The sequence below is a fragment of the Macrosteles quadrilineatus genome, unplaced genomic scaffold (genome assembly GCF_028750875.1).
Source record: "Macrosteles quadrilineatus isolate MER2022 unplaced genomic scaffold, UCM_ALF_1.0 Scaffold_1__1_contigs__length_201487025, whole genome shotgun sequence".
Lineage (NCBI taxonomy): Eukaryota > Metazoa > Arthropoda > Insecta > Hemiptera > Cicadellidae > Macrosteles > Macrosteles quadrilineatus.
Window position 1 is genome coordinate 200,366,248 of NW_026542594.1, and position 22,479 is coordinate 200,388,726.

General features: G+C 36.2%; 1 protein-coding gene across 1 annotated transcript; it reads right to left on the reverse strand.

Annotated features, from left to right (window-relative positions):
- Positions 1-584: 584 nt before the first annotated feature.
- LOC128994220 (actin-binding protein IPP-like) lies at positions 585-21,667 on the reverse strand. The gene is made up of 13 exons (XM_054418605.1): positions 21,057-21,667; positions 18,010-18,154; positions 15,810-15,948; positions 12,691-12,856; positions 7,035-7,184; positions 6,377-6,570; positions 5,678-5,843; positions 5,291-5,388; positions 4,702-4,784; positions 4,453-4,502; positions 3,121-3,291; positions 2,545-2,632; positions 585-2,080 (listed from the first exon to the last, which is right to left on the reverse strand). The coding sequence occupies exons 1-13, from the start codon at positions 21,291-21,293 to the stop codon at positions 1,938-1,940; spliced, it is 1,830 nt and encodes a 609-aa protein (XP_054274580.1). The 5' UTR covers positions 21,294-21,667; the 3' UTR covers positions 585-1,937.
- Positions 21,668-22,479: the final 812 nt, after the last annotated feature.

Genomic DNA, 22,479 nt, shown 5'->3' on the forward strand with positions numbered 1-22,479 from the left:
TTACAATTACAAATAGAAATATTAACTGATATCATGCAAATGTTTCCTGATTATTGAGTCTATTTTACAAAGTTACGTCCACAAAATATTATGAATTGACAAAGTTTAGTGATGATTGTACATACGATGTTTGTGATAAAATTAGCTGTGGTCTAAAATTACAAAGTTAATTAATTGGTACAACAAACTATATTAAACTGTTAACTGGATAACTTTGAAACTGGGTGATAAATGTTTGTAATTTGTTTGAAGAAAATTAATTTCTTACCAATAATCTAGAAGTTATTTGGGTTAAGTTTGTGTTCCCAAAGAAAAAAAATATTTCAAGTATTACAACAGAAAATTTAAAACATGTTTCTTCATTAACCAATCATTTACGTAGCTTTATTTTATTCAGAATTGGACGGAAATCGTCAGACAGATAAAATATGTATTAATATTTTGGTCTTAAACCATTCTGGATAAAAGATCAATACAGATTAATGATAATGATAATGGTAGAATTGATAGTGTGCAGTAAATAGATTTTATTACTTTTTAAATTATTTTTGTAACAAAAAAGTTAAATTGTTAACACACCATTCTTCAGTTTTTGTTTGTAAATAAATTATTCAATAGGACAAGTACAACTAAATACCTTTAATTTAAGTATGAATGGTGTTTTAGAAATTTTAAGGACTAAAGATCATATTAACACAGAAATAACATGTACTGTAATATCATTCATTTTGTAATACACTAGCAATTTTTGGAACGATCGTGTTTTGAGCTCATGTATGAAGAATTTGTTTAAATCTAGAGAAAATTGCAGACTGCTGGCAAATATACCTACTAAAACTGCTTACTGCCAATTGCAATCTCAGTTTATTCGATAGAGAGGGAATTTACAAAACTTCTATCAGTTTTGCATTAGACTAAACAGCCTATACTGTTTACGACGTTTTCCTGTGTCAAAGACAAGGTTTAAAAATAAGTTACACAAATAAACGTATAACAAAAGCACGGCTAACTAGAAGCCGAGGTCCTCATTACATGTGCAAATTGTAATACCGTTTTCAACCCAAGAAAGAATTCCCATCATACCAATAGACTTGCGGTTTACTTTAAAATGCTATGATATGATTGGATACTTACACGTTTGTTTTAAGTTTGTCTAACACATGACTGAACTGGATGACATTTGTCTAGCACATCTTGGTTACAACTGACAGTAAGCAGTTATAAAAGAGTGTAACCTTTGACTATCAATACAACTAGGCACTCCATCTTGATGAAGGTTGTCATCAATATAAAAATAAAAGTTGAAGTGAATCACCAACAGATTGTGCTGAAGTAAAATACTTATTTCTGTCGCATGCAGATTTTTAAACCAAGTCAAACTAGTAGGATAACTTATTCTAAAGCTATATAATCTTTCATGTCACATCCTATATCTCAGCAACAAAAAATGAGGTAGAAAATTTATAACCAGTTTTTTATCCAACAACATAGGCCTATTTGAATAAGTGCCTCGTAGAGTGTACTACTTACAGAGTTATATTTTGTGCTTTAGTTTCTCGATACAATGATGTGAAAAAGCTATTGTTTGCAAAACTATTATCATTTGAGTCGATGTAAAAGGAAGAAATCAGTAGGTACCCTACATCAGCACAATCTGGCGGTAGCATGACTAAATTAAGCTTATTTCATTCTAAACCACAACTTAACCGTGAGATAAATTTGGCATATCGACGTTGTGATCCCTAAGAATTTAGAAGCTAAAGTGACGATGTCATACTTTTTTATAGGCATGTCTTTTAAAATTTGAGTATTTTAACAAAAGACAACAAAGCATAACATTTACATAATCTTTGGCTTCCCCTCAACGACAATAAATTAACACACTCTCATTCGCACCTATGTACACTCAGTCTGCAAAGTTTTTTGGTGTTAGCCTATCAAATAACAACTGCTCCGGCCTCGCTTCGACTCTCCGGTAGGGGCGGACAGTCCGTCCAGCTGTTTGAGAGGGGATCGTAGCATTCAACGTCCGCGATTGTGATCTGAGCTCGGTAGAAGTTCACCTCGTGAGTCTGGTCACCTGGAGAACCAATGCAAGATATGTATTTATTTGTCAATAGGGATGGGGAGACAGTGTATAAACGAAGACGTTTATTGGATATACACACTTTAATTGGATGTCAGATTTGACAATGAGTCGCTCAACCGGAAATTAGTAATCCTCTGAACAATCCAAAAGACCTTAAGACGCAGGATCGCTTTGGTAAATGGGCCCGAGCCCAGGGGCGTAACAGGTATTAGGTTTGTTAGGGGGTGCAAGAAAGAGGAAAAACCCCACACAAGGAAGGGAGGAGGGGCGGGATTGTCTAACGGATCCATACCGCACCACGTGCAAACCTCGGGCCGGCTAAGGCATACAAGGTACATTTAACCTCTTTGCCCTAGACACCAGCAACTAGTTCTAGACACCATTTCAGTGTAACATTGGATGTTTCCTCTATGACTACTCTTATGTAAAAAAATCTCCACAGTGGCGTTAGTTACCTCCAATAACGTAGAGTAGACTATCCGCAGCCGCCACGGCAGGGCTTGCTCGGCCGACCTTCATTGGAGCAACCTCACACCACTTGTCCTAGAACAGTAAACATTGGCTATAGGCATTGGCTATTGGATACAGAAGGAGACATCCCATTTATACGGACTAGATGTCACCTATTTCTTAGTAAAAAAAAACATGGTAGTGTCTTGTGTGAGCCAGTCACAAAATGGGCTAGTGTCTAAAATTATATTTTCTACCTTATTTTTTTTTGCTGACCAAGTTGTTGGTCATAGCTCATAACATTTGCTGTAACTCAAAATAAGTCATTCTATCTAAATGGGTACTGAATTGTAGTGTATAACATTCGATGTTATGAAGAAAAGATACACTCAAGCCAAAACCAGATACAAGAAATCTCTTGTGAATTAAAGTAATATTATCAATCCAATAGAACCTATTAATATCAGCTGATTTAATTGGACGCAAACATGGAGAAAGTTTAAACTATACTCAACTTGCACCGGGTTCACAAATATAATCAATCAATCGGCGAAGCCAACGACAACAATCGGCAAACAGACCTGTTCAAACGAATATCGTTCCACACTGTGCAACACTTCGTTCTGTTTGTTGGTTCCTCCGACGACGTAAAGATATCCATCTAACACAGCCACCCCCATCTGAGATCTGGGGACTAACATCGGCGCGAGATTCTGCCACTCTCCCGTCACTACGTTGAAACACAACAGGTCCTGGAACATGAAAGATAATTTAGACTTTATCAAACCGCAAAGTAATCAGCTGGTCACCATACTCTTTGTAGACTAGAATAGTATGTTGTGTTACTAGTCCGAAAAATATGAGTTTATGGTACTCGTATGAAATCCTGTGCGATGCTTGCCAAACCTTGTTACTATCATGTTTGTACTGTGAACAACTTCTTCTTGGCCTTTTGCCGTAATCTAAATATATAAAAGGCAAAGCCCTCACTGACTGACTGACTCACTCACTCACTCATCACTAATTCTCCCACTTCCTATTTACCTAGGAGGCTGAAATTTGGTACACTGATTCGTTAGGCATTAAATAGGAAAACTAAGCTGTTTTTATTCTGATCGGACTCTCGGGCTCCGCCCCAGTGGCTCTGGAGTTTCCCATGTTAACCTTCTGAGTAGTCATATTTAAATTGAATTAATGAATCTTAACAGCTGTTTCAATTAAACAAGTTGGTTCTGTTCTATGATGTTCAATAGCATTTAAGTTACAAGGATTACCAACAGGGTGCAGCACTATTATTTCTTTTACATTTATGACAACAGCTAATTTGCAACCAAAAGGTGAGTGAGCGTAGCGAACGAACTTCAACCTGGAGGCGAGTTAGCGTAGCGAACGAGCTAACCTGAAGGCAAGTGAGCGCAGCGAACGAGCTCCAACCTAAAAGTGAGTGAGCGTAGCGAACAAACTTCAAGTAGAACGTGATTGAGCCATGGGGACGAGCTCACTTATGAAGTTAAACGGGGCAAAGCCCGCGGGTACAGCTAGTTATACTATAAAGCTACCAGAAGAGAAATAGATTATAGAATAGTTTCAAACCTTTTTCTAAATTCCATCTATAATCAGCATTGAGGTTAACCTAGTGCTAGGTGGTGGGAACAAGTCCGGAGGATATGGAAGAGATGAGACTAGTAGAGGAAGATTCAGAGGACCGAGAGAACTGGCGACAACGAGTTGGCGAAGCCAAGTACCTGCTTGGGTACAAGTGGCCATAGCAGTAAGTAAGTACAAGGTTAACCTTCTAAAGCTCTCACATTGAACAAAACCTACATTTTGTCAATTTCTTCTTTAATTGTAAGTTTTTTTGGGTAGATGAGTTAAAAAAAAAAAATTAAGTCTAGCCTTAGATGTTCACTTACTTGTAAATGTCTTCTACTGTGCGTACAGCCTCCTACAATATATATCAGTCCTGGAAGAAGAAAAATATATTAAATGTTAAATTTACTATTTCCCTTTTACAACTACTTCAGTTTTTTTTTTCATTACATAAAGCAATTAATTTGTAAACTAAGAGAAATTCAATAATAATTTTGTGCTGTGAAAAACGTGAAACTTAAAAGAAAACCACCAATCATATTAGTTCTCTTTCAGTATTCAATTCTACCAACCTTCGTAAGAGACGACTCCCATGCTGAATCTAGGTTCGGGCAGTTCACCGTGCAGCATCCACTCGTCCAATGATGGATCATACCTACACAACAACGGAACATCAGTCAAACAGTTTCACTGGAACAATCAGAAGAAATACCAATGGCTTTTTATATCATATGTATCAAAGTTATTTTTTCATTTCATATTAAAATGGACATCTGTTGGATTAGCTGTAGCTATATATATTTACTGTAATTTTAATAAGCCTAGCAGATAGAATTTACTACTATTTAAATTTTCTCTTATCGTTTATCATACTATGAAGGTTGATAGGGATGGGTCGTTATTTGTTACTGGTGTTAAGCAAAAAAACTAAAATTGAGAAAAGGACAGAAAATGTCAGTTTTGGTCAACAACCGATAAGATAACAAAAATCTAAGCGCTAGGTAATAAAACATATATTCATTTTATTAAAAGATAAGTAAGATTTTGTATCTAACCTGTCTTCTGATCGCTCGTCTTCCCAAAAACACACCTGAATATTCATATAGTTAAATAAGTTATGTAAAATTTTAAATTAATATCTAATTCTAATTGTTTACTAACCTTTCGATTGAACCACCGATATCCTCGCCGACCCAACCTCCGACTGCGTAAAGTTCCCCTCCGAGAGCGCACAGACCAAACTCACATCTGGGCACCACCTAGTAACAGAACAGTGTCTTTGAATATACAAAATAATCAGGCCTACTTTCATGGTCAAAATTATAGTAAGTTACAAAAATAAACCTTTTATGGATACTCTGGTACATCCTAAACAAAGTGAAATAAACTTATCTGGGAGATCAGGGATATCCGGGATCTATAGACATCCTTGAAAAGAGTTCAGTGTTACCTGAGAACATACAGATGGCCCAGACCAATTTTGACTAAGCTTTAGGAATAATTAACCTCACTGATATAGGGGTGTAAGAAAATAACACTACAACTAACCATGCTAGCGACTGGCGTCCACGAGTCTTCCGAAGGGTCGTAGACTTCTCCGTTGGCAAGTATCTGAGATTCTTGTTCTCCTCCCACCACGTAGATTCTACCATTCAACGCTGCGACGCCGGGCAGAATACGACCAATCCCCATAGGAGCTGCCTGATACCACCTCCTGTGAACATTCTAGTGTCAAGAAGATCCAGACTTATCCTAAAGTTATCCTAAAATGTCTTTTTCCCAATGTTCTGGTTAATCACAGCTTCACTGTTGCTAGAAAAAAATAGCTAAATCCCTAGAATTGGCTTGGACCAAGAAAAAAACGTTAAAGCTAGTCCAACGTTTGTTACAGATCACCTTCACCTTGTACTATTTATATCCTGTTGCTGAATTGAATAAACTATTTGAAACCAAATTTAAATTATGTCACTTAACATCCTTGTGATTTTGCGGAATCCAGCAATCACTTGTCAAAATAAAAGTGCTACTATTTCACAAACAAAAACTAAGGGAGATAAAGGAGTTTTCCGTCTAACGCACCCTGTAAGTGTTTCACTCGACTAAGATTTGTTGTATAAGAAAAAAAGATTACAACTGGTCTATATATGTAAGATATATACTTCAGTATACAATGATTCTGCGTACCCATTACTACAAGTCTTAGTGCACTAAGTAATAATGAAGAAACAAAGGCAAAACAATCCTTACCTTCTGAACGTATCGAAGCGCTCGACAGACTCGAATGTGCACTCGCAAGATCGTGTCCAAGCACTCATAAGTTCTCTCTTGGACCCTCCGATGACAAAGATATCCTTCTTGGCGCAAAGTCGAGGGAACACCGACAGCGGCACTAGGTTACCCTTGCGAGTCAACAGGTCGTTGTGGACACTACGCAGTGCAATCTGAGTGGAACAGAGGAAACTGTTAGTTATATTAGACCCTCCGATGACAAAGATATCTTTGTTGGTACACAGTATAGGGAACACTGACAATGGCACTAGGTTACCCTTGCGAGTCAACAGGTCATTGTGGACACTACGCAGTGCAATCTGAGTGGAACAGAGGAAACTGTTAGTTATATTAGACCCTCTGACGACAAAGATATCTTAGTTGGTGCACAGTCTAGGGAACACTGACAATGGCACTAGGTTACTCAATACGACAATTCACTGCCAGACTATCTTTACTCTTAAGTGTAAAGTAACATCCTAAGTATAAGTTAATGCCAAAGTCATCGGTATCTGGCACAGGCTGCGAAAACCTTCGTAACAACCCAAGAAATTTGAAAAGAACTTTCATTATCACGGAATTCAAACTATAGTCTTGTCAATGATTCTTGTTATCAAGGTTGTAATTCCAACGTTACCTTCAAGCTAGTATCCGTACACTCGGTGATGGTCTTCTCTAGAAGGCACACAGATAGCAGGGGCAACCTAACGTGTTTCAGCAGTTCGAAAATGTAGCGTTTACGTTGCGTAACATCGTGCGAGATCCACCTCAAAGCTGCTTGGAACACCTAGAAACAAAAGTTGAGGTAATTACTTACTCAAAATTGTTTTCAGTGAAACTCTAAAAGAATCACATGTGTTCTTGTTACCTCAGCTGTGGATTTTGACCTTAAACTGGTACATCTAAATTCTATTCCCTAACGCATATAAATAGGTTACAAAGAAAGCATGATGAATAAATAAAGCTGGGTTCTGATTGGATATAGTGCTCGCCTGATAATCACAAGGTTTCTAATTAATTCCTGAGAAAAGTAAAAATATTTTTAACAGCTGGCCTTGGCCATTGGGCTTTTAACACGTTGACTGCGCGTGCCGACTTTAGTCGGCGTCACCAGCGCTCCCAGGTGGCGCGCGCCGACTAAAGTCGGCACCAGACCAACAGAAATATATTGAGTCAGTGTGAGCTTAGCCTCAGACGGAGACGTTATAATCAAATCAAATCAAAAATTCTTTATTCATATTGTATGTACATACATGAATAGTGTCAGACTATAACTAATTTGTATGCATTTTGATTTCGATTTACAGAAAAGTAAGAACCGCATACAGTTTCATTTTTTTATTTTTTTCCATCAGAGCACCTCAACCTTATTTATTTAGTCGTTTTTACATTGAAAAAACTCTTCAAATGAATAATAACTCGTTTGCAACAGATGATTCTTAACTAGTTTTTTGAAATTATTTTGGTTTATTTTACTTTTTAATTTTGTAGGAAGATGGTTTAAAAATTTTGATCCCATAAAGGTTCCCTTTTTTTCAAAGAAGCTGAGGTTATGTTTTGATAAATTTATATCATTCTTATTTCTAGTGTCATATGAATGGACATTTTTTCTAATTTCCAAATTGTGTAGTTGATTTTTGACACACATAATACATTCTACTATATACTGATCATAGACAGTCAAAATATGTAGTTTTGAAAATTTATCCTTCACAGTTATTCGTTTGTCCAAGTATAACATGATTCTTATAGCTTTTTTTTGGAGTTTCAGAACTGTATCTAAATTTTGTTTAGACGTTCCTCCATAGATTGCCAGACCATAAGACAGATGGGAATGTATATGGGCAAAATATATTGATTTTAGGGTGTCCAGGCTACATAATAGTGACATACGCCTCAAAACATATAACCCTGAAGAAATTTTTTGTGTTATGAATTGTGTATGATAATCCCATTTAAAATATGTGTCTACGTAAAGCCCTAAAAATTTAGTATGCTTTAGATTTTCTATTTTTTCGTTTCCAACCAGGATGTTTGGTTCTATTGTTTCTTTTCTTTGTGAGGCTGAAAAAACGATTTGGTTGGTTTTTTGACAGTTTAAAAAAAGTTTATTTTTAAGAAAATATGATTGAACTTTACTCAAATTTTCATTACAGGCCAGTTCAAGATTTTGGTAATTTTTAGCTGAAATAATTAGGTTTGAATCGTCTGCGTACAATAGTAACTGGCTTTTGGCTTCTATGTTTGATTTTAAAATTGAGGGCATTCCACGGACATAGCAGAGAAATAATAATGGTCCTAAAATAGATCCCTGAGGAACTCCATGTTTAATTTTTAATGTTTGTGATTTATTTTTTACGACTTGGTTTCCTTTTTTTGAAACTATTTCAACATACTGAGATCTATCGGAGAGGTATGATCTAAACCATTTTAAAGGAACATCTGGCAGGCCCAAAACTTTAAGCTTCTTAAGTAGTATTTCATGAGACACGCTGTCAAATGCTTTTGACAAATCCATGAAGACACTGGCTACCTTATCCCCCTTGTCAATAGATTCAATTATTGTTTCCGCAAACCTCAGCAGAGCTGAAGTGGTTGATTTTCCTTTTTGGAAACCATGCTGTTCTTCGTCTAAAAGGTTATTATTTTGTAAATGCTCAAACAATCTATTATACATCACCCGCTCATATATTTTTGAAATAGCAGGTAAGACAGAAACAGGACGGTAATTACTTCTTTCAGTTTTTTCACCCTTCTTAAAAATGGGCACTACTTTGGACATTTTTAAACTTTGAGGAAAAACTCCGGTTATTAAGGAACTGTTAACTAAGTGAACTAATGGCTTTAACAAGGGTTTTACTGTATTTTTAATTAACTTTAAAGGAACTTCATCGTGGCCACTTGATAACTTATTTTTTAAGGACAAAATAATTTTTTCAATCTCTGCTTCATCAACTGGTTTAGATTTAAAAGGATTCAAGATTTTAATATGATTTATGTTGTCCTGTAAATTTATTCCATTGGGCAACGTTGAATTATTTGAGGTATCCTGAACAAGATCATCTATTACATTGATATAGTAGTAATTAAACAAGTTTGAGATGCTCAGAGGATCACATACAGCTTCACCATCTATTTTTATTACATTGATTGCTCCTCTTGAGCTATTAACATTTTTTCCTGTCTCTTCATTTATTATCTCCCAGGTATTCTTGCAGACATTTTCAGATTTGTTAATTTTTGTATCATAAAAAGTTTTCTTAGCCTTAACAAGTTTATTCTTGTAATCTCTATCTTTTAATTTACAGTAATTAATTATATCAACATTACCACTAAGTCTAGCATATTTTGATAGTTCAACTATATCCTTTTTCTCCATCATCAGCTCTTTAGTAATCCAGTTACTTTTCCTTTTATACAAGTATCTTTTGATTTTCTTTTTTGGAAAAACTAAATTAAAATTATATTGAAAAATGTTGTTAAATACATCAAACTTATTCTCTACTTTCGATAAATATAATGGAAGCCAGTTTTCATAGGAAAGAATATTTTTAAAAATATTCATATTATTATCTGAAAAATCTCTACATTCAACATATTCACTGGGCAAATTTAATTTCTTAGATTTGGGTAATGTTAGTTCTAAAATTTGTCCATCATGATCGGAAAGAGATGTTATGATTCCAGTAACATGTGTCAATGACTTATCTATATTTGTCAAAATATTATCTATAGCTGTGGCAGTATTACTGGTTACCCTTGTAGGAAAATTTACTAAATAATTAAAATTGTAGCTTCTTAGGATGTTTTTGAAAGTTTGAACTTCATTTGTTGTAATTAATACATTAAGGTTAAAATCTCCAGCAATAACAAAATTTACTTCGTCTTTTAAAGAAACTAAAAGTTCAATTAACCTATCTAATCTACTTAAAAATTCTAATGTTTGTAATTGAGGTTTTCTGTAAACTCCTACCAGCACAAAAGACCATTTTTTTATTCTATATTTAGCCAGACAACACTCAAAAAGCTTGTCCTCGGTCAGTTCATCAACTTTTTTTAAGGTTAGGGGTTTTGAGTTCAAACTCTTCTCCGACAGAATCATCACGCCACCGCCAGAGGTGGTTGTACGAGAGTATGCAAAAGTAACAGAAAAGTTAGTTAAATTAAATCTTTCTATTTCATATTCTTTCATGTTGTGTTCGGTCAAAACAATTATATTGGGTTTAATTTCTTCTAAAACAACTTCTAATGGTTCTTTCCGGGAATTTAAATGTTGAATATTTTGATGAAAAATTGAAAATGTGTTTATTTTGTTGCTATTTGTTGAGTTTTGATTTTTAAACTTTAGTCTGGATCCTTGAAAACTGTCGGCGAAGAGTTTAAATCCGGTTTAGGGTCAGGAAGGATCCGGTGTGGTTGATTAGTTGAAGGGGACTGGGTCGAACTATAACTATTGCTTGTATTTAAACTATTGCTTGTATTTAAACTATCACTCATGACACTTTTATCACTGCTCTGCTTTAACGCCTCACAGTATGTGAGGTCGCCGGGCACCACTTTAACTTCTTCACCATGTGTTGACATCTGGTTTGTAAGTTGGCCGTCAGCTCCAGGTGCTTTACAATCAGACGAAACCATCTTAGTTGTGTTTGTTGAGTTACCAGAGCCCCGTGAGATCTCCAAAGACTGCAGATCCTCTGAAGGTGAAGCAGGCGAGTTGATGCAAGCATCAGTTAGAATGTTTGGGGCATCAATTTCACAACAGCAACTGTCTATTGTCTTCCTTAGCTGATCCAGAAATGCAGTATGTGATAGTCCATTCCATAATTTTCGCTGAGCAGCTGGTTGATCACAGGACACTACATATATCGTAGCATTAGTCACTTTGTGCAGCTTTACAATATTTTTTGCAAAGTGGTTGAGAGGTATTAAGTCACGCACACAGCCCATAGGAGAACATATTAAAGTATCAAATTGCTTTACTTTAAAATCCTCAATCAAGTGTTCAAACGCCTCATCATACGTTGGTAGTGTTGGCTTTCCTCTATATTCTTCCTTTGAGACAAGACTGTAGACTGTGGCACCCCCTGATTCAGTCTGGCTAGTCAATCTTGTGTTGATGAAGTCTGTGTCCTTAGGCCTACCAAATACCTTACGAAACACAACCGCTACACCAGCAGACATGTTTCTGTAGTGTTGTATATCTCTTGATATGGTATGCGCAAATGCTGTGGTAGGGGCTTTTTTTTAGCATTAATCACTTCCCACATGTTAGCTTCAATGACATTAATATTATTGTTTTTTATGTAAGCAGACTGTGTTTGTTCTTTAGAACCAACAACAGTTTTAATCCTTGGAACAAATATTTCTTTAATCATTTTTGATATTATTAATTTGCCTTGCTTGTTAAAGTGTAGTCCATGTTGTGTATAAGACTGACGAGATAGTTTATTTATAGCCAAAAAGGTAAAAAGGTAAGTAATAATCGTTGCCAGCCTGCCAGCTTAGAATGCGAGCTTTACTTTGGTGTAGGTTGGTACTAAAATTTCCCGTAAAATCCTGTCTGGCAATGCTTTTGTCCCGGTTTCGGGGATTTTTTCTCTTCAACCCACATTACAAAGACACTGGATACGGATCCGTGCAGTGCTGCTACCTTTGGGTGTTTCAGTGAACTACATCCACTCTCGGGGTAACGCAGCACAGTCACCACTGCTCTTTTGTGATTCGTCAGACTGAAATATTTGAATGCCAATTGCGTTCGCTGATTCGGTTGCGCGCCGGGGCTTCGCCCGCCACTGGGGAGCGCCTGTAAAGTCGGCGCGCGCAGTCAACGTGTTAATAAATGATACCCTGTTCTGCATTATTAAAGGTAGACCAGCTGATGTAACAGAGAGAGAGAGAGAGAGAGAGGGGGGGAGGGAGAGAGAGAGAGAGAACGAGTCAATTGCATAGGCCTAAACGACTATCAGCACTTAGTCGGTAACAAAGCTTGTCCTTTTTAAAATCTTCATTCAACACTGATTGTACACTTATATTCGCCTTAAAATAAAGACCCAATTGCGTCGGCATTGTAAAATTTGGATCTGATCTTAAGAAATAGCTCAAGAAGGCAACTAAGAAAGGTACCGTAATTAATAATAAAACTTACATTATTTTTTATCACAACAAAACATATCAGCAACTACAGTATATTAAAATCAGTTATGGATTTCCCACAAGAATTACGCGGCAAACTAATTGATCAGACAACCAGCGTAGTAAACAACTAGTAACTAAAATAAATAACGGAATACCTGGTATTCACTGTCCACCCTAAGCAATTCACTGGAAAGGAAAAACACCAGCTGATCCTTGGGCAAATCAAGGAACTCCTCCTCCAAACAGATGTGTGGAAAGTGGTTCTGTATGTAGTCTAAAGATGTTGCTCGCATGTCACCACAGTTGTGCGCGTCTGCAAACCTGCAACAATACCAAGTTGTGGATGATAAATACCCCTGCCGCAGCATGCCTGCAGACTAAGCGTATTCCCAATTATCTGATTGGACATTCACTTGAATAACTCCATTACAGATTCAGTCTCAATTAAACAAATACTTGGGTTTGCTGCTTAACACGTTCGCTACTGCAATAACACGAAATTTTTCATTCACATGGACCAGCGACGCACATATGCGACGGCCGGTTTCCACCCATAGACTGCCGTCGCATATATGCTAGTCACATTAAAATAGACTGCCGACGCATATTTGCGTCGGGGTTCTAATGTTATTAAAATGCTTATATCTTTGTAATGGTCTATTTGAAGGCACTGAATTCCCTGCAGTGGTCTACAGAGATGTCTGACGCACAACTGCGTCGCTTGGTCTGTGAATATGATGATTGGTGACGTCATATAATAGTTGGAAAAACTGGTCTTTACTTTTCTGCATCACTGTATGTATGTATGCAGTATGTATGCTGTATTATCCTATGTAGCTTTTATATTTGTTCAGTTATAAACTGTTCTTGAATAATCTGTTAATTTGTTTACTTACTTTCACCTTAAAACACAAAAAAATGAACTGTCGCATATATGCGACGTTTAGTCTATTTCAAGAAAACTATGATAATTTTCACTATTGTCTTCGCTGTAGACCGGGCGTCGCAAATATGCGACATTACTAAAGGTTATAAAAAATACAAAAAAACAAGAATAATTTATTTACAAACACGATTGTAGCGTATTACAATGTAAATGATCATTGTTTTACAGGTTTTCGCCCGTGGTCTGTGTGTACTGTTATCCAAGTGACAGCCGGTCTATGTGTAAGATTCAAATGTATACCTCGGTCTGTGGCAATGACCGCGGCGTCGCATATATGCGACACTCAGTAGCGAACGTGTTAAGGGAAGGTCAGCAATTCAAAATAATAAATTATTTCCTTGTAAGCTCTACATAATGAATTAGAAATAAATTACAAAATCTCATGTTTCGGGGGTCAAAAATATGAAAATTCAATTTTAACCCCATAAAACCCCCATTCCCGAAAATTATGCTGATAGTTTTACTAAATAACTTCTTGATCAGCATTGTACGTGTTATTAAATTTACGGAAAGTAAATAAAAGAAACGTCTTATAACACTTAAAACATATATTTACGCTTACACTGTTACTCACAAGACGGTAAATATACAAAAAAAAAAGGTAAGTGGTGATCGATTTCGATTGGACACTCCAATCATCATCAGACCCAATAGGTGAATCCTTCGCAGTAAGAAAAAAGTAACAAAACATTTCTGTAAACAGTTGTACCGTACTTATTAATTTCCATGTAGGCCCTATTAATAATCATGTAGGCCCTAACAACTATTTTTTTTTCATTAAAAAATGAATCTGTAAGTATAAAAGAGGATGTTTGTATATATATATATTTGTTTGGCAGTGATAAACTCAGACACCGCTGAACCGATTGCCACGAAGGTACATACGTGTAGAATTTCATGGAATAGGTTTATACACCATCAATTTCGTGATCCGTCCAATCAGCTCCGCCCCAGTGGCTCTGGAGTTTCCCATGTTAACCTTATGAGAAATGGAATTAATGAATCTTAACAGCTGTTTCAATTAAACAAGTTGGTTCTGTTCTATGATGTTCAATAGCATTAAAGTTACAAGGATTACCAACAGGGTGCAGCACTATTATTTCTTTTACATTTATGACAACAGCTAATTTGCAACCAAAAGGTGAGTGAGCGTAGCGAACGAACTTCAACCTGGAGGCGAGTTAGCGTAGCGAACGAGCTAACCTGAAGGCAAGTGAGCGTAGCAAACGAGCTAACCTGAAGGCAAGTGAGCGCAGCGAACGAGCTCCAACCTAAAGGTGAGTGAGCGTAGCGAACGAACTTCAACCAGGACGTGATTGAGCCATGCGAACGAGATCATCTTGAAAATTAAGAAGTTAAACGGGGCAAAGCAGCTAGTAGAAATATAAAGGGGATACACACACTTTGCATAAACATAAAAAAACCTAATAGTGTAATTTAATAAACAAGGCAATATGGATCATCATTAAACATCCTCAGTAAAATTAAAGTGCTTTTGTTTGAAAAATGCATACAAACTGTTTACAAGTAACTAAAACCATTAGAAAGTTGCAATCACATGCAATACATAAACTAATAATAGCCTTGAGTAAGAAAGAAATCTGATCTATTACTAGGTAAGGCTTCATGTTAACAGTATTGAGAGGGGAAGTGTAATTTAAGAATATTGATTAGTAGTTGGTTGCATTGCGACCAATAGAACATTTGCTGTTTCCTATTAGTCTTTAAGCAGCTGATAATATTTTAACAAAGATGTTGATGGATATTTTTTTATTTACCACACACTTAAACATAGATTTTTATTTCTTCTTTAGGCTAGTTGATTTAACTTGATATCAGAACATAAAAATAATTTTAAAAAAATAGGCTATCTTAGATTTAAAAAAAAAATGCTTATTTATGTTTCCCAACACCTTTAGAACCGCACTGTTCTGTTTTATTTCTTCAGGAACCTTATTATAGAAGAGGGGTCCAGAAATATTTACATTCATTTCAAAGTGTGTCAGACGATGATGTTTAGTTGAATATCTAATCTATGACATTGACCAACCGTTGGAATATCATTCAGATGAATAACTGCTGACGTTATTGCTCATTGAGGGCATTGATAACAAATTTTGGACCTGGAAGACTCCTCTATCAACGGAGTGTTGGTAAACCGGATATGCAGAGCCCTTTTTCGGACAAAAAGACACTCTTTTAATGCCATATGTCTGAACAGAGAAAAAACTACAGGCCTAGTAAACCATTACTAATGTTTTTAGATCAAGAAGAGGAGGGTAACATATAAAGGTAAATAAATATTGAAAAACATATCGTTAGGTTCACCTGTAAATTCCAATAGCGTTTGTGTGGTGAAGTTCTTGCTTCAGGAACTCTGTACAGCCCAGCACCACCTCGTTAAGTTCCAACATGTCAGCTGCTACTATCAAGTCTTGAACGTTATCTTGGTTTATGGTTATCTCTCCTGCAACATTTAAAGATCATTTTTCGGTTAAGAAGTCTTTATGATAGGGTTTTTAAGGATTTTATTATGAATAGGTAGGGTATAATAGTAGGCGCACCTAAATGATAAAAATATATGAAAAAGTATGAATAAAGATCGGCTAAAGAACGACTCTACAACTGAATAAGTAGTGACGAAAATTATATGTGTTCATTTGAGAATTTCATCTCTTTTTGACAGTAAGGTAGGAAGGAAACATACAATGGTACACTCAAAGTGTCGTCCACTAGCCTTTGCTTTTTATCTAGGGCCAAGTCCAACACTGGGCTCGGGCTCTTCCTTGCTCGTCACAAGTATATTTCCCATACAACATAATATAGAGCTATGATGCGGAGCTAAAAGCGTACAGTTATGCCATTTAGTGAGTCGGTGGCTCAGTCGGTAGCGTCGCGGACTTCGGGCCCAAGGCAGCGATGTCGTGGGTTCGGATCCTGGTCACTACCGATAACATTTTATCAGTACAGTTCACCTTTGTACTGTACCGGCTCACTCCTTGCTTTGCTGTAAACGATCCAAGCACGGGCGCTTAGTCTATGTGGACAGGCAAATGCAAGGTTAAAAGAGGCAGCCAACCTCTTAAAAAAAAAAAATTAACCCTCCAAAGGTCCATAGTTTAGGCCTTAATGTCCACCTATTTTTGGCCCCTTTGTAAGGTTTTATTAAAACGGATCTGAGAAGCTTAAAACAATGTTAATTCTAATGTTCTATATACCATTTTGTTTGGAAAATCATGGGCTTCAATATTATATATAAAACATAAGGAACATTTTTTCAAAAAAAATTTTTTAGGTAAAAAAAAATATAATTTCGAAAATTTTCAAAAAAAAAATACGTTCGCGCTCAATGAAATTGTATAAATTATAGGCCTATAAATATTTGAAAATAGCCACTTTGTTCTAAATTTAATGAGGATTACAAATATATAATCATATAGCGAGGTAAGTTATCAAATAAATAAGTTATGAGCGAAAAACGGATTTCAGTACATAGCGTTTAGCTAAGAATGCATAGCCTAACCATAGCTAGGAATCTGGCTGATAATTTACATCAATATCACTACCTACTTCTTCAGGATCATCAACCAGTACTTCAAAACCACTTAAATCTTCTTATAATGCACCACGTATATCACTACTTTTGATTTTTAACACTAAAACAATGATAAACATAATAAAACACATCAGTCATCGGTCCGAGGTTAAGTAACCTGTTTACTAATATGCACGTCAGCTGTCTGCTAACAATTACGATCGGCTCAGAGAACAAACAGCGCTTAGAGACAGACCTTTAGAAAGCTTAGAATCTAATGAAAAGAACGATACCTAACTCGATCCAGTTCAATCCGATTCAGTCAGTCATAGAGCCTTCGCCGTAAACGATGTTTGTGCGTCTTAAACTAGACGCGTGACCCTACACAAAGTGTGTTGTGCGTCTATTTTTTGACGCGTGACCCTTGGAGGGTTAAGCAATTTTCCTCCGTAAACAAAACGCTCCAACATAGCAGTTCCTTGTTGTTCTCTTCAAACTTGGCTGACGTTGCAGCACAGGCATAGGCTTAGCTTTCATCCGTTTTTCTTGAGTTCTGGCACATACAGTAGTGGGTAAAGATTTTTTGTCTTATCATTTATCAATTCAATTATCAATAAATTGACATGGGGACGCCCTCTGGGTGTGTATTTTAACCCAAATATGAGTGAAGGATGAGCTTAGAGTGGTGTGAGATGTTCTGTGTAGCTTTTGACTGAGCTGTTTCAATAGTCAGAACCATTTATTTAAAGCTTAATGATCAGGGACAGCTGGGTCCAGTTTCGAACCATCATAAAGCTAGAACTTATTCTCAGGATCGAACCAGTGACCTTTTGATTGTTAGGCGAGCACTATAACCAGTCAGCTACCAGCCAGTCAAGCTATTACTAATTACAAGGTATAGTGACCTTTAAAGCTCAAATTGTAAAATAGTTTGTATATGCACATAAATCATGTAATTTATGATTTGAATACCGTAGGCCTACAGCTACAAACCTGTGTAAATAAAATCCACTAATAAATTAAGTATCTGAGGAGGGATAGAGTGCAGTTCTATAGTTTCTTTTTGTTCTTCAACCAAACCATTTGAGAACATTGCTTGGAAATAAGGACTGCTTGCAGACAGTATAGCTCGATGGACCTGAAAATACAGAAAAATATTTCAATTTAACTATCAATTATTTGTGAATTTCACAAAAGCCTTAAATTTGACTAGAATCAACTGTAATAAGTAAGTTCAAAAGCTAGTTTCAAAAAGGCTTGAAAAAAACCATAGGCTATTAACTTACTTACCGGTATAAAATATCACAAAGTTACAATCAGATTGAGCGATGAACCTGAATGTGTCATTATCACGTGAATTCATTATATTAGGCCTACTCATAATTATATCATTAGGTTGAAACATTTATCGAATGTCTGGTTTCAGTGATGGCCACGTACAACAGGACCTTATCACTTTCTACTTTGGGTACAGTTTCTTAACTGGGCTATGCTAATATTGATTGAAACTATCTAATTGAAATTATTGTATAATAATCAATATTTTTTAATATATCTACTGGTAATATAAAATTACAGTAGACTCCCTCTAGTTCGGCTTCGGTTGGATCGGCCGCCGGATGGTCCGGCCTGGTCTCAGGGGGACAAGTCACATCGTCACGGGGGGAATTGCCTTCGAGACGATTTAACTTGAATGTTTAGTTTCCGATTTAGTAACCTAAAAAGTTAATAAATCTATCAAAGTCAACTGTTTCAGGATCTAAATGCAAGGTTAAAGTCAATGGAGAATTCTCAGAGGATTTTGATATAAATACTGGTGTGAGACAAGGAGATGGTTTGTCCCCATTGTTATTCAACCTAGCTCTGGAAGACTCTCTACAAGAATTACAAAAGCTAGAAGCTGGAATTACTATGGGAACCAACATTAATATCCTGGCATTTGCAGATGATGTGGCACTTGTGGCCAAAAACGAAGAAGAACTAAAAATTATGGTCTCAAAACTCATAAACCACACTAAAAAAGTTGGCTTAAATATCAATGTAGACAAAACCAAGATAATGGAATGTGGAAGAGCTATCCAATTAAATAATAAAAATCATGTAGAAATAGAAGGACACAAATTTTATAAAGTAAACAATTTCTCTTACCTAGGAGTAATGCTGACGAATAATAATGAGGAAGACTCTGAAATTCAGCAAAGATTAAATGCAGCTCATAAAAGTTTATCGGCATGCCACAAATTGTTGAGTTCTCGCCTACTCTCACAGAAAACTAAAATCCGTATATACAAAACCAGCTAAAATCCGTATATATAAGACCAGTATTACTATATGGCTCAGAGAATTGGGTGATAAGCAAGAGAACTGAGAAACGACTTATAGTGTTCGAAAACAAGATTCTAAGGAAAATCTTTGGACCAACCTTTGAAAACGGAGAATGGAGAGTTAAGCACAACAGGGAGTTGAGAGAGTTGTACAGGGACCCAGATATTGTGGCTGAGGTGAGAAGTAGGAGATTGAGATGGGCAGGCCATGTGTTAAGAAAGGAAGAGGGATCCTTAGTGAGAAACGCCCTAAACAACAATCCTGAGGGTAGAAGACCTCCTGGAAGGCCCAAGTTGAGGTGGAGAGATCAAGTGAGAAGAGATCTGAGAAGAATGGGAAGAAGAGAGGATGAAGCAATGGATCGTGTAGTCTGGAGGCAGTGTGTTGGCGAGGCAAAGTACCTCCTTGGGTACCAAGAGCCACGGCAGTAAGTAAGTAAGTAAGTTTAGTTTCCGGCCAGAGAAGTAAACAATTCATGTCAGTTTAGTTGACGGGTGTTTCTATGGGTGAATTGTTGCATATTAGCCTACCTATGTAAAACTATGTTACATAACCTCAAAAATACCGAGAACATTTTATAAATAGTTTCTCTTCGGTCTAATAAGTTGAAATGCAGTGTATAATTAAATATTTCGGACCATTTTTTTATGCGGTAGGTTCTCCCATTATTATTTTTGAAACACCACAGTTTATTTGACAAAAATAAATTAAAGCAAAACAAAGAAATAGCCATCGTTAGCTTCAAGGTCAAGCTATCCGCTTGCACTGACAATCATCAGTTCTTTACACAACTGATGTCTGCTGTGCACTTGTTTGCTATCTCACAAACAGTTTGTGATTGGGTGATTAGTAACCATTTTTTTCTGTTCTTTACGTGATTTATTGTTGTACGTTCAGTGTTGTGTAATTTTTGTTTTGCTTGAGCAAGCGTGATTTTAACGTTACAGTTTTTATTACTGAACCAAGGTTATTGACTTAACATATCATGATTGCGCAATACTATGATTTGTATTTTGATGATGTAAAATGCACTACATCCGGTTAGTCCGGCCGTTTTGTCGTTCGGCCAGTGGTCCGGTCCCGAGGTGGCCGAACTAGAGGGAGTCTACTGTAAACTATCATAACCTAACCTAACCAACCAAACTTGCTGATGGTGAAAAACCGCATGAAAGTTTACTAATCGAATCGATAGTTTCAATCGATATTAGCATAGCCCAGTTAGGAAACTGTACCCTCTACTTTTACCAAACAAGATAAAGGCTGCACTTTAGTTCACGTCCTACACAAATTGGAATAAATACTTAACTTAACTTATATCGATCGATAAGGATTATTTCATTCGACGTATCAAGTTTAGTTAGTTAGGTTGAAACCTAACCTAACTAACGGAATGAAATAATTGGTATATCGAATTATCTATATTTTTCATTCGAGTGAGTGTAGGACGTAAACTAAAGTGCAGCCAAGTTAAACAATCAAAATTTGTTCCTGATTTCTGTCAGGTCTTAAAATTTGACAGTAGGTAGGTAGGCCCTACTTTGATTGGTAATTATTTACCATACTAACACCTAACCTAACTAACCAAACGATATATCGAATGAAACAATCGAATAGGCCCTAATCGATATTTTCATTCGAATGAGTGTAGGACCTAAAGTAAAGTGCAGCCCATTATTATCTAAAGAACATCTTATTTATTCTAGATTTATACTTACTTTCATCACATTTCCACCAGCAACAATAGAAACATCACAAAATCTACTGTTTTGTCGTAGGTTATTAAGATTTTGAAGAACTTTTACAGGAAAATATCGATTGGAATAAACTTTGTCTACAGATGAACCATCTTTACTTTTTGATAATGTATACCATTGAGCAGGAGAGGGTGAGGTTGATTTGACTGATGTTCCAGATACATTGTTATTATTTGCATTTTCTTTTAGTGGAGGCATAGTTCTAGGTAAGCCAAGAATAGCTAGGTCTAGGCTAAACAGATGTTAAGAGTTAGGCTAATTTAAAAGACAAAAAATACACTGACAGTTAAGTTTATGTTGTTGATTAAGGAAAAAATAAACTGAGAGTTTCTTAAACTTTGGCAGAAATTATCAAAACAACAATTTTTTGTGAGGGAAAAGCCTGTGTTGTTGAATACACAAATCACCACACCTTTGGCAATAATATTTCAATGCAACCATCAAGACACAAGTATGACATTGACACCATTAAATATTTATAATTGTTGAAATAGTACACCTATAAACTATATGCAAAGAAGTGGTTATTTCCTATAACAAAAATACTATTCACTGCCCATTCCTCTCTATCTACCAACACCAGCCATCTACTAAGTTCAACAAAACAAAATCAACATTCAACTTGACATAACATTTTTATTCACTACACACTACAGACAACAGAGTGCAGTTCAGGTGCAGACTAAAGAAAGAGAAAGACTACAGTAGCAGTAGCAGAACTAGAAACAGACGATCAGTGAGGCAGTGCAAAGGCAAAGGCAAAAGAGTAAAAACAGATGTCGAATTTGACCATTGAATTTCCTTTATAGGAAGGAATGATTTCAGTAGTTGAGCAGTTGCAAGCACTGTGACTGTAGTTTCTTCATACATCCAGAGTTTTTTTTAGTCAACGTTAAAATGATTCAAATGATTTATTCGGCCATTCAATTCATACAGGACAATAGGCTACGTCAACAATACAATAAATAATAAATAACATGCCAAGCTTCTTTTTTTATGTTTTTTTTATGTTTTATGTCTTACATGGTTATTATTTCTTGACAAGTTTATTATACGACGGTGTACATACGGTGTGCATACTGAAATAAATTACACACGTTAGGATCAGACCAAGGTGAACAGATTTAGTTTCATTAATTTTGAATCTCCATGTGAATTTCGCATATAGGAAATAAGCTTTTACCGTAGACCGCGGCCGCCTTTAACTCCAGGCCGCGGCCTTCGAAGTGGCAACGTCGCAAGTAGGGTTGTAACAGCTGTTTTGTTTGGAAGCAGCTGTTTATTGTATTTGTATATTTTTACGAAAGCTTGGTTACTGCACTATGAAAATATTGATTTCGCTTCAAATGTGAAGATGTAGATTTTCAATTCATATCATTGTTTT

What these genes read in the sequence shown, in the direction of transcription:
- LOC128994220 (XM_054418605.1), bottom strand. Translation starts at nt 21,293, where the DNA reads ATGCCTCCACTAAAAGAAAATGCAAATAATAACAATGTATCTGGAACA. An exon ending in CGCTTCGATACGTTCAGAAG is followed by an intron (nt 5,844 to 6,376) that starts GTAAGGATTGTT and finishes GAATGTTCACAG; the next exon opens with GAGGTGGTATCAGGCAGCTC. An exon ending in GGACGCCAGTCGCTAGCATG is followed by an intron (nt 5,389 to 5,677) that starts GTTAGTTGTAGT and finishes TTCTGTTACTAG; the next exon opens with GTGGTGCCCAGATGTGAGTT.